This window comes from Thermobia domestica, chromosome 5 (genome assembly GCF_964235325.1).
Source record: "Thermobia domestica chromosome 5, izTheDome1.hap1.1, whole genome shotgun sequence".
In the NCBI taxonomy this organism is placed as follows: Eukaryota; Metazoa; Arthropoda; class Insecta; order Zygentoma; family Lepismatidae; genus Thermobia; species Thermobia domestica.
In genome coordinates this window covers 221528001-221543290 of record NC_137458.1, presented here as the reverse complement: position 1 = coordinate 221543290, position 15290 = coordinate 221528001, and the positions used below count along the sequence as shown (strand labels likewise).

The 15290-nt window shown below is 35.3% G+C and overlaps 1 protein-coding gene across 1 annotated transcript in view; it reads left to right on the top strand.

Annotated features, from left to right (window-relative positions):
- LOC145684774 (trypsin-like) overlaps positions 1-15290 on the top strand; it is a 90627-nt gene that overhangs the window by 58965 nt on the left and 16372 nt on the right. The window contains exon 5 of the mRNA XM_081757145.1: positions 5836-6041. Coding sequence (XP_081613271.1) covers positions 5836-6041 — 206 coding nt within the window. The remainder of the gene's footprint in view (positions 1-5835; positions 6042-15290) is intronic.

The following is a 15290-nucleotide window of genomic DNA, read 5'->3' as shown; positions in this document are numbered from 1 at the left end:
CGGCTTGGCCGGTCAGCAGCGCCTTATGAAGGCCCCATTAGAAGCAATGTTCCGCCAGCGGTGGCTCAGTGCGGCGACTACTGTGGGAAACTTGGTTTGGGAGTGAGGGGGATGATGGACGGTAGGGTGGGAGAGTAACAGGTGCGAGCGAGTACACAGTTCGGTTAAGCGGTCGTTCGGTTGACCGACGTTCGGGTAATCGACGCTCTACTGTATATGACGTCATAAACCCAAGATTGCCGTCGATTCCTAAATATGCATGAAGAAAACTATGCCTTTCTCACCTAAGAAAAGTAATAGAAACGTGCAAAACCACTAATTTTCTCCTTAAATAAGTTGGATCACGAAGTGACACAAAGGTGTATCGTGTTTGCGCCCAAAGGTTAGTATTTGTCTTGTTTAAGTGTATGACACGGTTATACAAAGTAGCCGCTGTAGGTATATTGAATATTAAATTGTGCATTAAACTGAAAAACTAACAAAGCTGAAATTATGCATTATTCAAAAATAAATTTGAAATATATTCTCTTTAATACTAATTGTCCGAAAGTGAATAATTTTCATGTTATTGAACAAAGTATTATGAAAGTATAAGGCTTGCACTAGTATTTGCGCTATATGAAAATTCTAAGGAATATTTGAACTGTGTATTTCGAAAGACATATTTTACATTTAAAACATTTTTAATGAGTCCAATGAGAATGTAATTGTCTGAAAATTATGCTTTTCATATTATTTTACAAAGCTCGAGGCACAAGGCGTCATACTTTCAAACCACCGCCCAGCTGAATTTGATATTTTTGGAGTTTGTATTAAAATGTTTATGAAACAGACCCAAAGTATAAATTTAACTGTATATCAGCGAGAGATAAATTTACAACACAATAAACAGCTATACGATTAAATATGTTAAGAATTTAAAAGAGAAAATATTAGTGATATAGTATGACTATTAACATCTGAAACGTACTTCAGAGAACTAGGGGAAGTAGTTTTTGTTAATCACATTTCTTATTTAGACAAGTTCAATTCACAATAAAATGATCTCGATCACAATATCCATCGTAGGTACACAATAAAGTGCACCCTAACCCCAAGGTTTGACACTTGCAAGAACGTTGACAAAGAGTCTTGCGACCACAGCGAATAAGTTCTCTACAGTGTGCAGAAACTTCTGGAAGTAAGAACCACAGAGAATAATAACCACGATCCACCTTCTTCCAACCCCTTTACAAATTTCGGGTATTATGGGCACTTTCTGGAGAGCTTGAGACCAGTAATACCCGGCCTGTAGGGCAGCTCGCAGACAGTGTTGAAATAAGGCTGCCTCTGTAGGTGGGATCTCTTCGTGAGAACAATTCTTTTTCGTCATTCATCTTTGTCGACAGTCGTTAACATTTAGTAAAGAACTAGAGCAATCGTACAGGAGTACGGTGAAGCGTTGAAGAGCTGCAATGTCTCGAGCTGAAATTTCAGCAGGAGTAACTGAAAGTTTGATGAATGTATTCGTTATTTCTTGGAATGCTTGCCACACTTGCCAAGCTGTCTTCTTGCCATGACCATCAAAATCGGACATTGTGTCACACCCTGTAAATGCGTAACAAAAAAACAGGGCTTTTCAGTGAGACTTTCCTAAGCTTGTTGCAATTTCGTGGAGAGGAATATATCTCTTATTTTTACCAGTCCCATATTCAATCCACAAGTGTGATACATTGAGCTCAAAGAATAAAGCAACGGCAATAACAACAACATCAGAATCGACTGTTTTAATTGAGATATTCTTATGTCCGTGGTTGCTGGCATACAATGCATGCAAGAACATGCGTGTGTCTGCTTCTTGTTTGCAGGGCATAAGGCTTGTTACGTCCATATTAGAGTTTGCTGATGCGGTATCATCACATGCACACACAATCTCTCTCTTACCATCAGAATCACTTATGTTCTGTAAGTGTTTACTCAGAAGTCGAAATAAATCAGTTTTGTTTTCAGAATTATTCAAAAACAATGCTCATTTTTGGGGAGTCAGTGTGGAGTCTTTCACAAGTATTCTTGGTTCTTTTCCTCATTGGTCTCGTTCTAAAAATGGTTGAAATGTGTTAGTGTAATACAGAATGTTAGAAAACGTCTGTCCCGGACTAGGTTTCAGCATGTGGGTTAATACTGCTCCATCAAATATAACACACGATACACTAGGTACATCGTATTGTGATGTTCCAAGTGGTTCTAAGCAAGAAATAACATCTGATTTTGTTCCCTTGCGCAATTGACCATTTGAAGAGAGCGACGGAGGATACGAAAGGTTTTCGTGAGCAAAGAAATCTTTGATGTCTCCACCTCGACTTTGACAAGCTATGTATAAGCGAGAAAACAGGCTACAGTCACTCTTTAAAATTGGCTCCTTGAGTCCTTTTTTCGTTCCTTCTTTTTGCGATGTGTGAAAAATCGAAAGTTTATTTCTTTTAATAGGTTCTCTTAAAGGCGTCTGGCATTCGATGAGCCGTTTCCGAACAAATGTTTTGTACTGTTGCTTACCCAATTCTTCTGCTTTGAAGACAGACTTCATAACAGCATATATGGCAATGCATAGTAGGGCACCATTTTCTTGAGCAAATGGATTTCTGTCATCATCTTCACACGCATTTATTAAAGCTTTTACATGTTTTCTGAACCTAGAGGGAAAAGCGTCTGTATTTCATGATGACTGTGATAATCTGAATCGTCACTTATTCCTGCCTCTTTCTCAAATTCAGTTAGTAATTCTGCAATCACTGGTCCCGAAATCATCCAACGCAGAAGAGCACTTTCATTATCAAATAGACCAATGGCACCTTCTTCACATTTTAGATCCTTACTACATTGTTCATGTAACTTGTCGTGGAACATGTACGAATAATTACTGTTTGTCTTTCTTCCCACAAAATTACCTTTCTGAAATTCATTATATACTTGTGGGTTTCGTACATTCAATTCTCCCAAAGACTTTACGAATACTGACATCCAACGGGCATAATTGATATGATCCAGAGCAAACATAAAAGGACAAATCTGATCCAATGCACTACAATAGGAGGAAAATTTCGCTGATCGAATACTGTCCAGCAAATAAAAAAGAAGTGATTCAAGATTCATGGCCGTGTACCAAAATTTGAGTTGGGCCGAGAAAAATAAATCCATATAATATTATGCATAATACATATTTAAGAGTCAACGGCAATCTTGGGTTTATGACGTCATATACTCGCCTTTCACCTCAAAGAAAAGACAATAACTTATGTTACTTTATGATTCTACATATGAAAAAAAGATATTGGTGGTTGTTGCACGTTTCTATCGTTTTTCTAATGCGAGAAATAAAAAATTATCATAATCCGTATGTAAGCCATAGCGCCGAACTGTTTATGACGTTATAATCTGGCTTCTAGACACAAAGAGGAGCCAATCACACGTTATGTCAAGATTCTTCACATCCAAAGAAAGAGATTGGCGGTTATTGCATGTTTCTATTATTTTTCTGTGGCGAGAAATTCCCACTTCTCGTACCGGATATAAACCGCGGCGGCCATCTTGGATTTATGACGTTATAAAGGGTTTTCAGCTCGGAAAGCAGATAAACACTTGTGATATGCTATTCTCCACGTTAAAAGGAACATACTGGTAGCGGTACTATGTTCCTATTATCAAAAGGCCAATGAAACTACAAATGCCATATAACTACATCTACGGATATATTCGAACATTATTCACGAAAGTTCGATATTTAGTCCTACAAAAAATTAATTATCTCAGTTATTTGTTGAGATACATCAATGATTCTGGTTGTGTTCGAAAGCTATTGAAATGACCTCTTACGATTGTTTCAATGTATTGTTCCATAATCATAGCAGTTTCAAAGTTATTTACTATAAAACATAGAAAATCGTTTTGAAAATAAACATTTTTCCAGTTTGAGACGAAATATTTAAAAATGGCGACAATATAAGGCAAGTATTTATAATGACAATAGAGATACAATGTATTCTATGCAAAATAAAGGAGAAACGAAGTTTCTACATTGAATGATAATGGAGTTATACATTTTTAAACTCAGTTAAGTCGAAATTCGTTGGCGGCCATATTGATGACGTCATATACCTAAAACAAGACCCTCGCCGAGGTGGTTCTATATCAGGATTTACTTCTTATTAATAGGCCTATCATCCCTGAAAGTGGCATGTTGGTATCACATTTTGCATGATCCAGTCGCTAAGCTACTACACTATAGCTGCCGAGGTCACCTGGCGTGTCGGCCTGTAACTTCTTATTATGTAGTTACGTAAAGAATTGTGTCTATGTAGCCCTATTGCCTGAAACTGCAAGAGGTACAAGTTTGTATCAGTGCTGCCATACAGTCCATTTCATCATATATATATGAGTGTGTGTGGCGTGAATGTGTATATCTTCTTGATGTCTGTATCGCACTTCTGGGTCTCATATTTAATGTCTATGAATTATGGTAAAAGAAATATTTATGTTTGCCTTTCAAATGTGACCAATTTCATTCAAGTATCCAAACCGACCTCATACCGCTTGAAAGTATGATAGTACTTTTACACACACGCTGTATATAAAAATTTTAGTAGATTGGGCAAAAATAATTGTATATTGAGCTAACTAACTACCGAGTAGACAGAAAAAAGATTGATCAGTCTCATGTGATTTAGTGCGATGACACAAGACGAACAAACTTTCTTCCTCTTCTGCATGTACATCTGCGAAATAAAACTACCTACATATTCTTCTGTAATGTGATCACAATCTACACAAACTAAAATAAGCTACGCTTTGAATTATGTTCTTCTGATCTACCCATTTATTTCCAGCATATTTTTTCAACCTACATTTCTTTTTTCTTTTTTCTACATATACCTCATGTACGTAATGATCCGACAGAAAGAATTTACACAGTCAAATAACACCACGGGTGAAAGTAGCAATATCTAGTAACATTTAGAGAAGTTGTGAAGTTGTTAGTAACGTGGTAAATTATCAATGTAATTTTTCTTTTACATTGAACGTGCAACATATCATCTAGAAACCTGACAGTAAAGGATGTCAGAGAGAAGTGATAATCATATCATTCTCTAAATATGCTTAGACTTATACATATGGAACAAGTGTTCCACATTAGCACGTTCGACACAAGTTTTATGTTTAGAGACATTTTTAAAAAAAATAAAAGTACTGTATCTTATTTCAATCACATTTTTACTTAGTTACTAGACTAATAATTCGTTTCTAACATACTGAATATATCATTCGAATAAATGTAAGTTGTATCGATAAAGTATCTTTAACGAGGACAGTATTTATATCTTTTGTTAAACCGAACACTCAACAGTTGCCATCTCACTAATAGCTAAGAAGTTATCGTACTCCCCTTTGACGTGAAAGAGCAGGGTTCGATTTACGGCAGAGCTCGTGTGGTTCGAATTCACGTTAGTCAGTAGGTTTAGGTCTCATATAGTCTCGCTGCTGACAGCGATGTTAAACTCAACAAGTTTCCTAGTTTGTAACACGATTCTATTTTATACATGTGAACCTGATAATATAGTGTGGAATGTGTACTTTTTTCTTGAGTATCCAAATCTTGATTTCTGTAAAAAAAAAAAAAAAGTAGTATTATCACGTTAAACTACACACATAAACTACTACACACTATTAATCTTATGTTAAAACATAATATCCATATTGAATAATGAAGTGAAACGTTAATTATCGAAATTCTAACATGGGATTAGTTTAAGTATTTTTACATATAGATATGATCAATATTAAAACACTGCTTATATATTGTAGATGTTGATTACAATGGGATGAATGGAACATTAGCTGGCTGGGGTTATACAGACCCTAACGGAAATATGTCTAATACTCTTATGTCTGCTGAAATACCAATAATGGACACTGATTACTGTCGTAAGAATACAATATATTTTCCTTACGAAATCACGGACAATATGATTTGTGCTGGATTCTTAGAAGGTGGAAAAGATGCTTGTCAGGTAAGATTCAGTTGTTATAATAATAAACTTGAAGAGCCACACAAAAGTCAAGCTATCAAAGATCATTATTTCAGGGCACAAAATTTTGGGTCGACAGGTCGTCACTGGCGACAGAAATTGAAAGCTGGCGACCAACGTTCAGTAGGAATGGTTTTTGCCTGAACTCAAAGGGCCGCCAGTTTCTGTTCCGCACGAAAATAATCGTCACTGAGTAAAATAAAACATGGAATGTGAAGTCTTCACAACGAACATGGAAACTGAGGTCTTCACAACGTTGTAATTCGTTCCTCTTTTTCATCCGTGAATCGAAAACTTCATTAGCAGATTTTCAAATTTGCTGCAAATTGTCACATTTTGTGCAGTTTTACCTCCGAGTACTGCTTCATGTGAAAGATGCTTCAACAGCCTCAACAGAGTTAAGAGTGCCTACAGGAATTCACTGAAAACTGACACACTGGATGATTTGCTGACAATTTCCATCAATGACCTTTCACTTTTATGTAAAAGCTGCAATCGGCAACTGGTACTTCAGTGCAAAGAGACAGTATTACAGAAATGTGAAGTCTTAAGGTAAGATATTTTTTAACATGTATATATTAATTGTTCAATTCAAAATTGATTATCCTGAGTCTAATTGTCTGGTTTTGAAATTTTATGCTCTGATGCAATCTTTTTCGTCGCCAAACTAAAGGCCGTGGGAGAGTGGGAGACCTGTAATAATTTGTACGTGAGAGATACTGGCGACCATAATTTTCGGTTGGACGAGTATGTCTAACTTAGAAATTTTCTGCCCTCACTGTTTCATTGGATCAAGTTATGATATCACAATAGTCACGTTATTACTATTTAATAATACGAAATATATCAGAAAAGATTTATAAAATGAATGTATTTAGGTAGGAACGAGAAAGATAAAGAGGCTTCGGTTTCAAGATCTTAAGCTTACTGTTTCGAAACAGGATTCGTATTCAGAAAAGAAATAAAGTCTCACTATTTTACATATAAAGAAGTGAAAAATTTTGTGAGGAGCAGAATGAAAAAGCGACAAAAATTTCTATGGAAGATTTATGGACACCAAGAGGCGTATAGTGTGTATCTTAGGGTTAAACTCAAAAATAATTCAAAAGTGTCATTCTACGTATTGGACCAGATCTTGTAGAAATGTGAACGTTATGAAAGAGGAGTTCAAAACGAGTGTAAACGTTCTAAACAGTACTATGTACAGCCAGCCACAAAAGTAATTCCCCCGTAAGCGCTCAAATTCCATTACTTGGGGTCCAGGTCTTTTGCAGTTGTGAAAAAGCCTAGACATATGCAACCCAACTTACAATTAACTTTTCTCGGCACTAACAGCAGTTGGTAGCACTGAGTCAAGTCTGTATGGAAGTAAAATTGTGAGTAGATGACGCACGAAACATTTCTCCATCATGAGATCAATGTCTCTGGTTCAGAGCGTGTTGTCTAATGAACATCATATGTTTATCTCAATATTCCTGTGTATGTATTGTATTTTTTCATTATATACTGTATAATCAAAGAAATAAAAACACTGATCACATATGAATCAGAAAAGGCTTGAAAGTAGCTGAAAATATCAAATCTAGAAAAACTGCTGGAAATAACTTTGTAAATGATTGCCTCCATTGAAAGGCCTTCTCCAATTCACCTCATTCAAACATCTTCTTCTTTCTGGAGGAGAGAGGATCTTGCTTATCAAACTGAGCATGCACTGAAATTAAAATTGAAACAAGAGAACTTAAGAAAGCTTCAGCCTGGCCGGGACTCGACGCCGGATCAACCAAATAGAAGTTCAATGGGCTAACCACTCACCCACCGCGCCATTTAAACTTCCACCCAAACTAATACCTAGTTAAAATTGTTTCATGGAAAAATATAAACCAGATACTCAAGCAGTGGTGGCGGTTGGACGTTAGAAGTGGGGGGGGGGGGGGCAAGACATGATCTGAACAATTGTATATCAATGTTAGATTTCCTGGTTGTTTCTAACACTGTTTGTATAACTAATAGAATACTATCTTTTTTCACTTAAAATGCCGTATATCGTATTTCTATTTTATTAAGTAAGTTCATAAGAGCAATACAAGTAGGTACTAGCAATACAAGTAGGTACAGTGTACGAAGATTTTTGAGTTCTTGCCCATGAACATTTTAAAATTCTGTCTGGAAAGTTAATTATCACATTATATAATAAATTTGCAAAACAAATAAATAGAAGGGATAATATTAATCATAGTAATGAATAATGACGCTTGTTTTGCAGAAGTTATATTGAAACTGGGAGTTAATGAACAACTTATATTTTTAATTCCACTCATGCCACTAAATGAATGTTTTTACTCTTAGAAAATGAAATAAAGTAAGTATTGCAAGCACATGCTATGACATTCAAAGAAATATACAATTGCAATTAAAACGCAATTCCTGTAGCTTTCTTAACTCCATGGTAAGACAAATAACCAATACGTACTCACGCAACGGCAAATATGATATGGCACAATTTTTTTCTATGAAACAGTAATACATACAAAACATTTTCCAGGGTGTCCACATTCTCGAAAATAAGAGAAGTCAGGGAAAGATCAGGGAAGTAAAAATGTATCAGGCGAAGTCAGGGAAATGGCAGATTGGTCAGGGAAAGTCAGAAAAAAATCGATTTAAACCCATTGTTTAATTACTGAATTTATGAAATAGGATTGAGTTATTTACTGTTACTGGATGCAAAACGTGGTGCTCTCAATGATGATCTTGAGGGAGTGAGAGTTCTCTCATATAGTTGTTGAAACTCATTTTCTGCAAAAAACATATCTAACTCCATCATAGCATATTAGCTCAAAAGGGTAGACGCTGTTCTAGAAGGATTGCATGGTGCCAAGAGGATATCTGGACAAGTGGCTGAGAACGCGAAGAAATTCACTCCAGCTCACAGTGAAAGCTCAGACAAAATAATTTAAGGAACACTCGAATGAATTCTTAGCCAATGATAGAGATGGTATTGGACTTGAGGAGTTTTTTTTTTTTTTTTTTTACTTAGTCTTATAAAATGGGAAGAACTCCGTTGAGTTAGTTATGAAAGTTATGGTCAGTTATGAAATTGGGTTTTATCTTCTTTCACGGAAACGCATTTTTTGAAAGTGGTTTCACAATAAAAAAAAAATCTCATTATTGACAACTTATAAAAAGAATCTCTTGTGGCTCAACGGATCATATCTGATTCTGTGATGAGAATAGGTGGATCATCAGGATTAATAATTACAAGAAGTAAGATAAATTCAGTGAGAAGTTCAATGAGGCAATGTCAGGTGTGTTTGGAAAATAAATGCTGAAACGAGAAGAGGAGAGAGAAACGGAAGATTCAGCAACAGCTAAAAAGGCTGGAGGAACAAGAGAAGAAAATTAAACTGCGAAGACAAGAAGGATATTCAGATCAATGACAAGAAAAATACATGAGAAAGCATGAAGACAAATTTCTAAATGGGTTGCATTTAACAACTGCACCAGCAAAAGTATATATTACAGAATGTATGTGTGTTTCTTTTTAATAGTCAGTAAAAACCATGTATAAACTGTTTCTTACTATAGGCAATATTATAACGCTGTGTAATTGGTATAATATTGTGTAAGCATATAATGTGCATTTTTTCATATCTTAATTACTCTGTATATTGCACACTTTCGTTTGTAACTTTATATTTCGTGTAATGTGTAAGCCTAATCAGAATCGGCTAATGCGCATGTTTGTAAATTTACATTCATTTGGAAAGAAAATTGAAAAAGAGAAAGAAAACAGAAGCGGAAGAGAACACGGCCAACTATGGGGAGTGTGGAGGCAGGGCTTTTCTTCTTTTTTCTATATTTTTAAGTTATTCAGTGGTCAGGGAAATCTGGAATTTTCGTTAAGGAAAGTCAGGGAAAAGTCAGAGATATTTTCTCCAAATTGTATAGACACCCTGTTTACATTTCCAAATGAAATTATATAAATTTGGGCGTCACTTCAAAAAAGTGGGGGGCAACTGCTCCCTCTTGCCCGCCTAACCGCCGCCCATGTACTCAAATGCATCAAAACAAACAAATACAAACAAGCTATAAATAAGAAAATATAAGCATCTCGTGTGAGTGTCTTAATGACTTACTCGAGATTTCTTTGTTTAACTCAAAAACAAGTTTTATAGACGTTCCTCAATGAGAAAAATATCACGAAACGTTGTTCAAGTTGAGGCTACGCTATTGGTAGAGTCATAACTTGTGGAGGCAGGGATTAACTGCCCCCTACAGAAGCTCCCGCCGTTCGAGGGGGCCCATTTTCAGACAAAATTTTCTCACTCCATATACCATAGGAACATGAAATTAGAAATGAATCATCAATTAGAGTTGATGCATTACATAACCAAAACACCACACAAAAGGTAAATAGAACAAAAATGAGTCTTGGACCCATTTCAGTAAAAAATGTCTCCTATTAGGGGCTCTAGAAATAATATTTACTCGTTCGGCTTCGAGATTTATTAATATTGTCCCATTAATAATTTTGTCATATATGGAATGGGCCCAGGGAATAACTAACGGAACAGCTATCTTTGTCGTGCGGAAAGGCCCACAGGCCCCGGGAGACCCATAAAGATTAAGAGAAAGTTTGAAAAGGGGACACAAGAATCAGAAGAACAACTTTTTCTAGTGGGCGCAAATCAGCTTATTAATGCTTGCCCCCATCAGAAAAAAATCTAAGTTATTAAGGTGGTCGTCGGTTGCAGGGATTGTCCCGATTTACATTACATTTCGTCTTTTACACAACTTCTAATTTCCAAAGGCGAAAAGATGATAGAAATTATTTTCACTTTCCTTAAATTGCATCAACACGTGTAGAAATAGACAGTTCTATGTCTATGTTCCCTAACTACTAGTTTATTTTCTTATGTTCATATGAGGAATTTCTGCCAAATTGAGGCCACATGATCATGAGGCTGCTCATCATGAGGCGCAATCCACATGGGATTGAAATTCCTCTGAAGAGCAAGGTCGGAATTTTAACTGTCCTCAGTATTTCGGTGTTCGTGTCCCTGTAGTGTTTGGAATACGTCGAAAGGACATGAGGTGCCAGGACGAACAATACTCCGGTTGAGGCGATTTGTTTAAAAGAAATTGTGAAGGCAGGAATCTCTCATTGCAGCTACTTCGGTTCAAATCCTGTCGTGGTAATTAGTGCTTTTTCTGAATGGGAAGATAATGTTTATGTAATTGGTTTTGTAATTATGTTATTCCTTTATTATTATTATTATTATTATTATTATTATTATTATTATTATTATTATTATTATTATTATTATTATTATTGTTATTATTATTATTATTATTATTATTATTATTATTATTATTATTATTATTATTATTACCACAGAAGGAAAGAAAAAGTAACATAGCCGAAGGTATTCATAGGAATAAAAAGATATATAGTATGTCAGAGATTTCTTAGGTTTACACATGAACGCAATAATATCATTACGTTTATGGATTTACAGATAAAATTATCATTTTAAAACAACAAGAACTAGAATATAAAGCTTTGTTAGCTGATAGCAGTAATGCATTTTGTTTCGCCCTTCTTCTAGGTAGAAAGGTGAGGTGACATCTGAAATATGATCATTCTCGTGACTAGCGATCCCTATTTTAAATTCGATTACTATTAGCAATTTGTGCACAGCTAGAAACAGTTCTTTGAAACTCAGGTTTGGCCCACACTACAGCAGTGAGGACGTGTTTAGCCCTTATGTGTTCATCAATTCTTGTCCAAACACGTTACTTGCCAAACAGTTACTAAGGTTGATGCAGATGACGTAATTTTGTGTTATTGGCGTTTGACTTGTAAAGGAATTTGTCTCAACACTTAGACCCACAGCAATTGAATATTTTTATATTACTATACATCAGATGTATCAGTTTTGTAGATCGTAAAAAATTACTGAATTGCCACACTCGGAATCGATCTCGAGTCCCCAACATTACGAAACTAACGCTTAAGCCACAACTCTAAGACAGCACTGTTCTGGGAGAATGAAATAATGGAGCTGTAGTGAATTCAGTAATTACACACTTTTACGATTCCAGTGTAATGATGCTGAAACTTTCTGATTTCAGTCATGATAAAATAGTAAAGTATTCAGCAGAAAGAATAGTTCAGAGAAGTCAACTTTAAATTGACAAGTCATATGTACGGAGGAGCTATCATCTGCTTTCGCCTCGGGCTCTGATTTTTCTCGGCACGGCATAGGATAGATAATTATATTGATTTGAATCTGGTGTTTCAGGGCACTGGATTACTATTTTTAAGTTAATTCATTTAACGAACCTTCCTCCGTACCTTGTTACCTACTTTTACGCATTTTACTCGCTTTGATAGTTTTTCCACTAACTCTTAAAGAAAAGGGACAAAAACATAGAAACATTGAGAAGAGTAAAAATCACAAACACTATTGGCACGTTCTTCCCTTGCCTGAAGTAAAACATTAAAATATGGAGAACATGCAATTTTTTGTGTTCCAACTTCAATGACCAAACCAAAGAAAGAGCAATACTACTACACAAAACGATCAACATCATAGCTATTCATGACATAACTATTGCATGATCCGAATAACATTTCAGTATATCCAAAAATCATCATTTTTCATATTTTACCGAAATACGTCTTGACTTTTCTGGCAACCTGATATTTTAAATGTTGTTAATACGCAAAGTTCATTGATCTCTGCACTGATTCACTTATTCTCTTATCATCATCACAACCTTTAGGGTACTTCCCGTAGATATTGAAAGAAGAAATGTAATATCCAGGCTTAGTGTAGCATGCAAGGAAACAAATAAAAATCAACGGGAATATATTTCCCTCCGCCAAGTCCCCTTCAATGGAGTGTTTCGTTTATTCAACAAAAAGGCGTGAAATCCAATCAGAAAATTCATAAAATATAAAATATGTAGCCAAGTATCTACTTTGCAATAATAATAATAATAATAATAATAATAATAATAATAATAATAATAATAATAATAATAATAATAATAATAATAATAATAATAATAATAATAATAATAAAATAACAAAGTTACAATATTAGTTACGTAAAAAATGCCTTCCAATCAAGAAAAAATAATAAATGGCATACCGGGATTTGAACACTATTCCTACATGTGTTGATATAATTTAGAGAATGTGAAAAAAATTTCTATCGTCTTTTCTTCTTTGGAAAATAGAAGGTAAAGAATAATTGTAGGGATGGGCACGAGCGAATTCTAGCGAGTTTTCACTCAAGCTCGAATCGATTCAAAACAGACATCTTTGAGCTCCACTCGAGAACTTAACTCGAAAACTTTCTTCCAAGTTGACTCGACTTTGACTCGAGTTTCGATTCGAGTCGAGTCAAAACGAAGAAAATCGAGCAAAATGCTGTGTGTATTTTCAAGTACTTTCTTCCATTATCCTACCTAAACACAGTGGCGGCTCGTGAGTATATGATACGGTAGTGCGAAAACGTACATAATAAAAATGTATTTCCGTAAAAAGAAGAAGAAGAAGAAGAAACAGTAATGCAAAGGCACAAATAACATCATTTTAAAATTATTTTCTTACATTGTAACATTATATATATATATATAGAATGAAGTTCTTTGTGCCTACATTAAACTTAGTATAAATATAATGCAAAATGAATAGTTTTTAACTTACCTAGCATGTGGTGACTTCTGTGAAATATAAGAAGATGGGAGAAGCCTAATGGGAGCGATAAACAAAGTCCATCCGACGATTCATCTGTTTGGCAAATAGGTCAATGACCTTCCCATTGAAATCACTTATATCGTTTACAAAACTTTTCTCACACGATAACATTCCTAAAGCACTGAGTCTTTCCTCTTTCGTACTGTTACTGAGGAATGTCTTTATCCTCTTCAAGGCAGAAAAACATCTTTCAGCCTCAGATATAGACATCGGCATTGTGACTAGCAATTTTAACAGCTTTACAGTTTCACTAAATGATTCACACAAACCGTCTTCGATGGGTAGAGACAAAACTGGAACACCTCCAGAAATAGTTTTTAGTTCTTCCCTTTCATACAGCACTGCAAGTTCACTCTTCAGTCTATTCTTTATTAAATTAGGATACTTGTCTATCATTTCACTAAGGTATTCGTCAGGGAATCTTACGTGATAGTTATCCAGTTCTTCAACTTGGAATAGGTTAGTAGCTATTAGGTGACTAGAAAATTCAAATCTATTTTTAATTTCCACTACTATTGTGTCACACACTTCCATCGCATCTCTTTTTGTGGTGTCTGCTTCTTTATTATCAGTGCGTAGCCTTTTTGATGGAATGTTATCAAATTCCAGCTCATTCCGAACTTCCTCAATTATAAGATGAATTTTCCAATTACTTTCTGAATGCCCATTTCGAAATTGTGAATTTGTTCCCTGACTTTAACGGATCTTTGATTTTCTTCTGCAGCTGTGAAAAAATTATATCAACGTGAGGCATGATTCTATGTAAAAATGTTAGCCAGAATACAATGTACGATCTTGAAGCCTCAGTTTATATGCTCCAGCTTGTTCAATGATACTGTGCAATTTAATATCTTTACTGTTTTCAATTGTTTTCATTACCCCAATCAGTTCTTTTCTGTACTCATACACTACATTTGCTCCACGCGAATAGAAGTCCCATCTGGTTTGTGATGTACGAGACAGTCGTCTCTGTACAATAGCATCGAGGATTGTTGTTCTTTCCGTTGATTGTGAAAAAAATGCGCATATCCCAGACAAATGTGCGAAGAAGATACGAGCATGGCGGTTTATGGATGCTGCACGAGACATTATGAGATTAAATTGATAAGCGAAACAGTGTATGTAATTTGCATTGGGATATTTATTTTTATGATTTTTTGCACCCCATTTGTGCATCCACTCATAACCGAAGCACCATCAATACTTTGTGCTATTAGTTTCTCTGGATTTTCGCTGACCAAGGAATCCAGTTTGTTTAGCATGCAATTTGCTATTGCACGAGCAACATGACCATCGGGATTTACAAAATTCCAAAATCTCTCTAGTGGGATTTTCCCAACGATATACCTCAGTACTAAAACTAACTGAAACTGGGTAGATATATCTGTTCTTTCATCACCTATAATGGCAAGTAATCCACAATTCTTATTTCTTTAGCTACTTCATCATGATACACTTGTAAC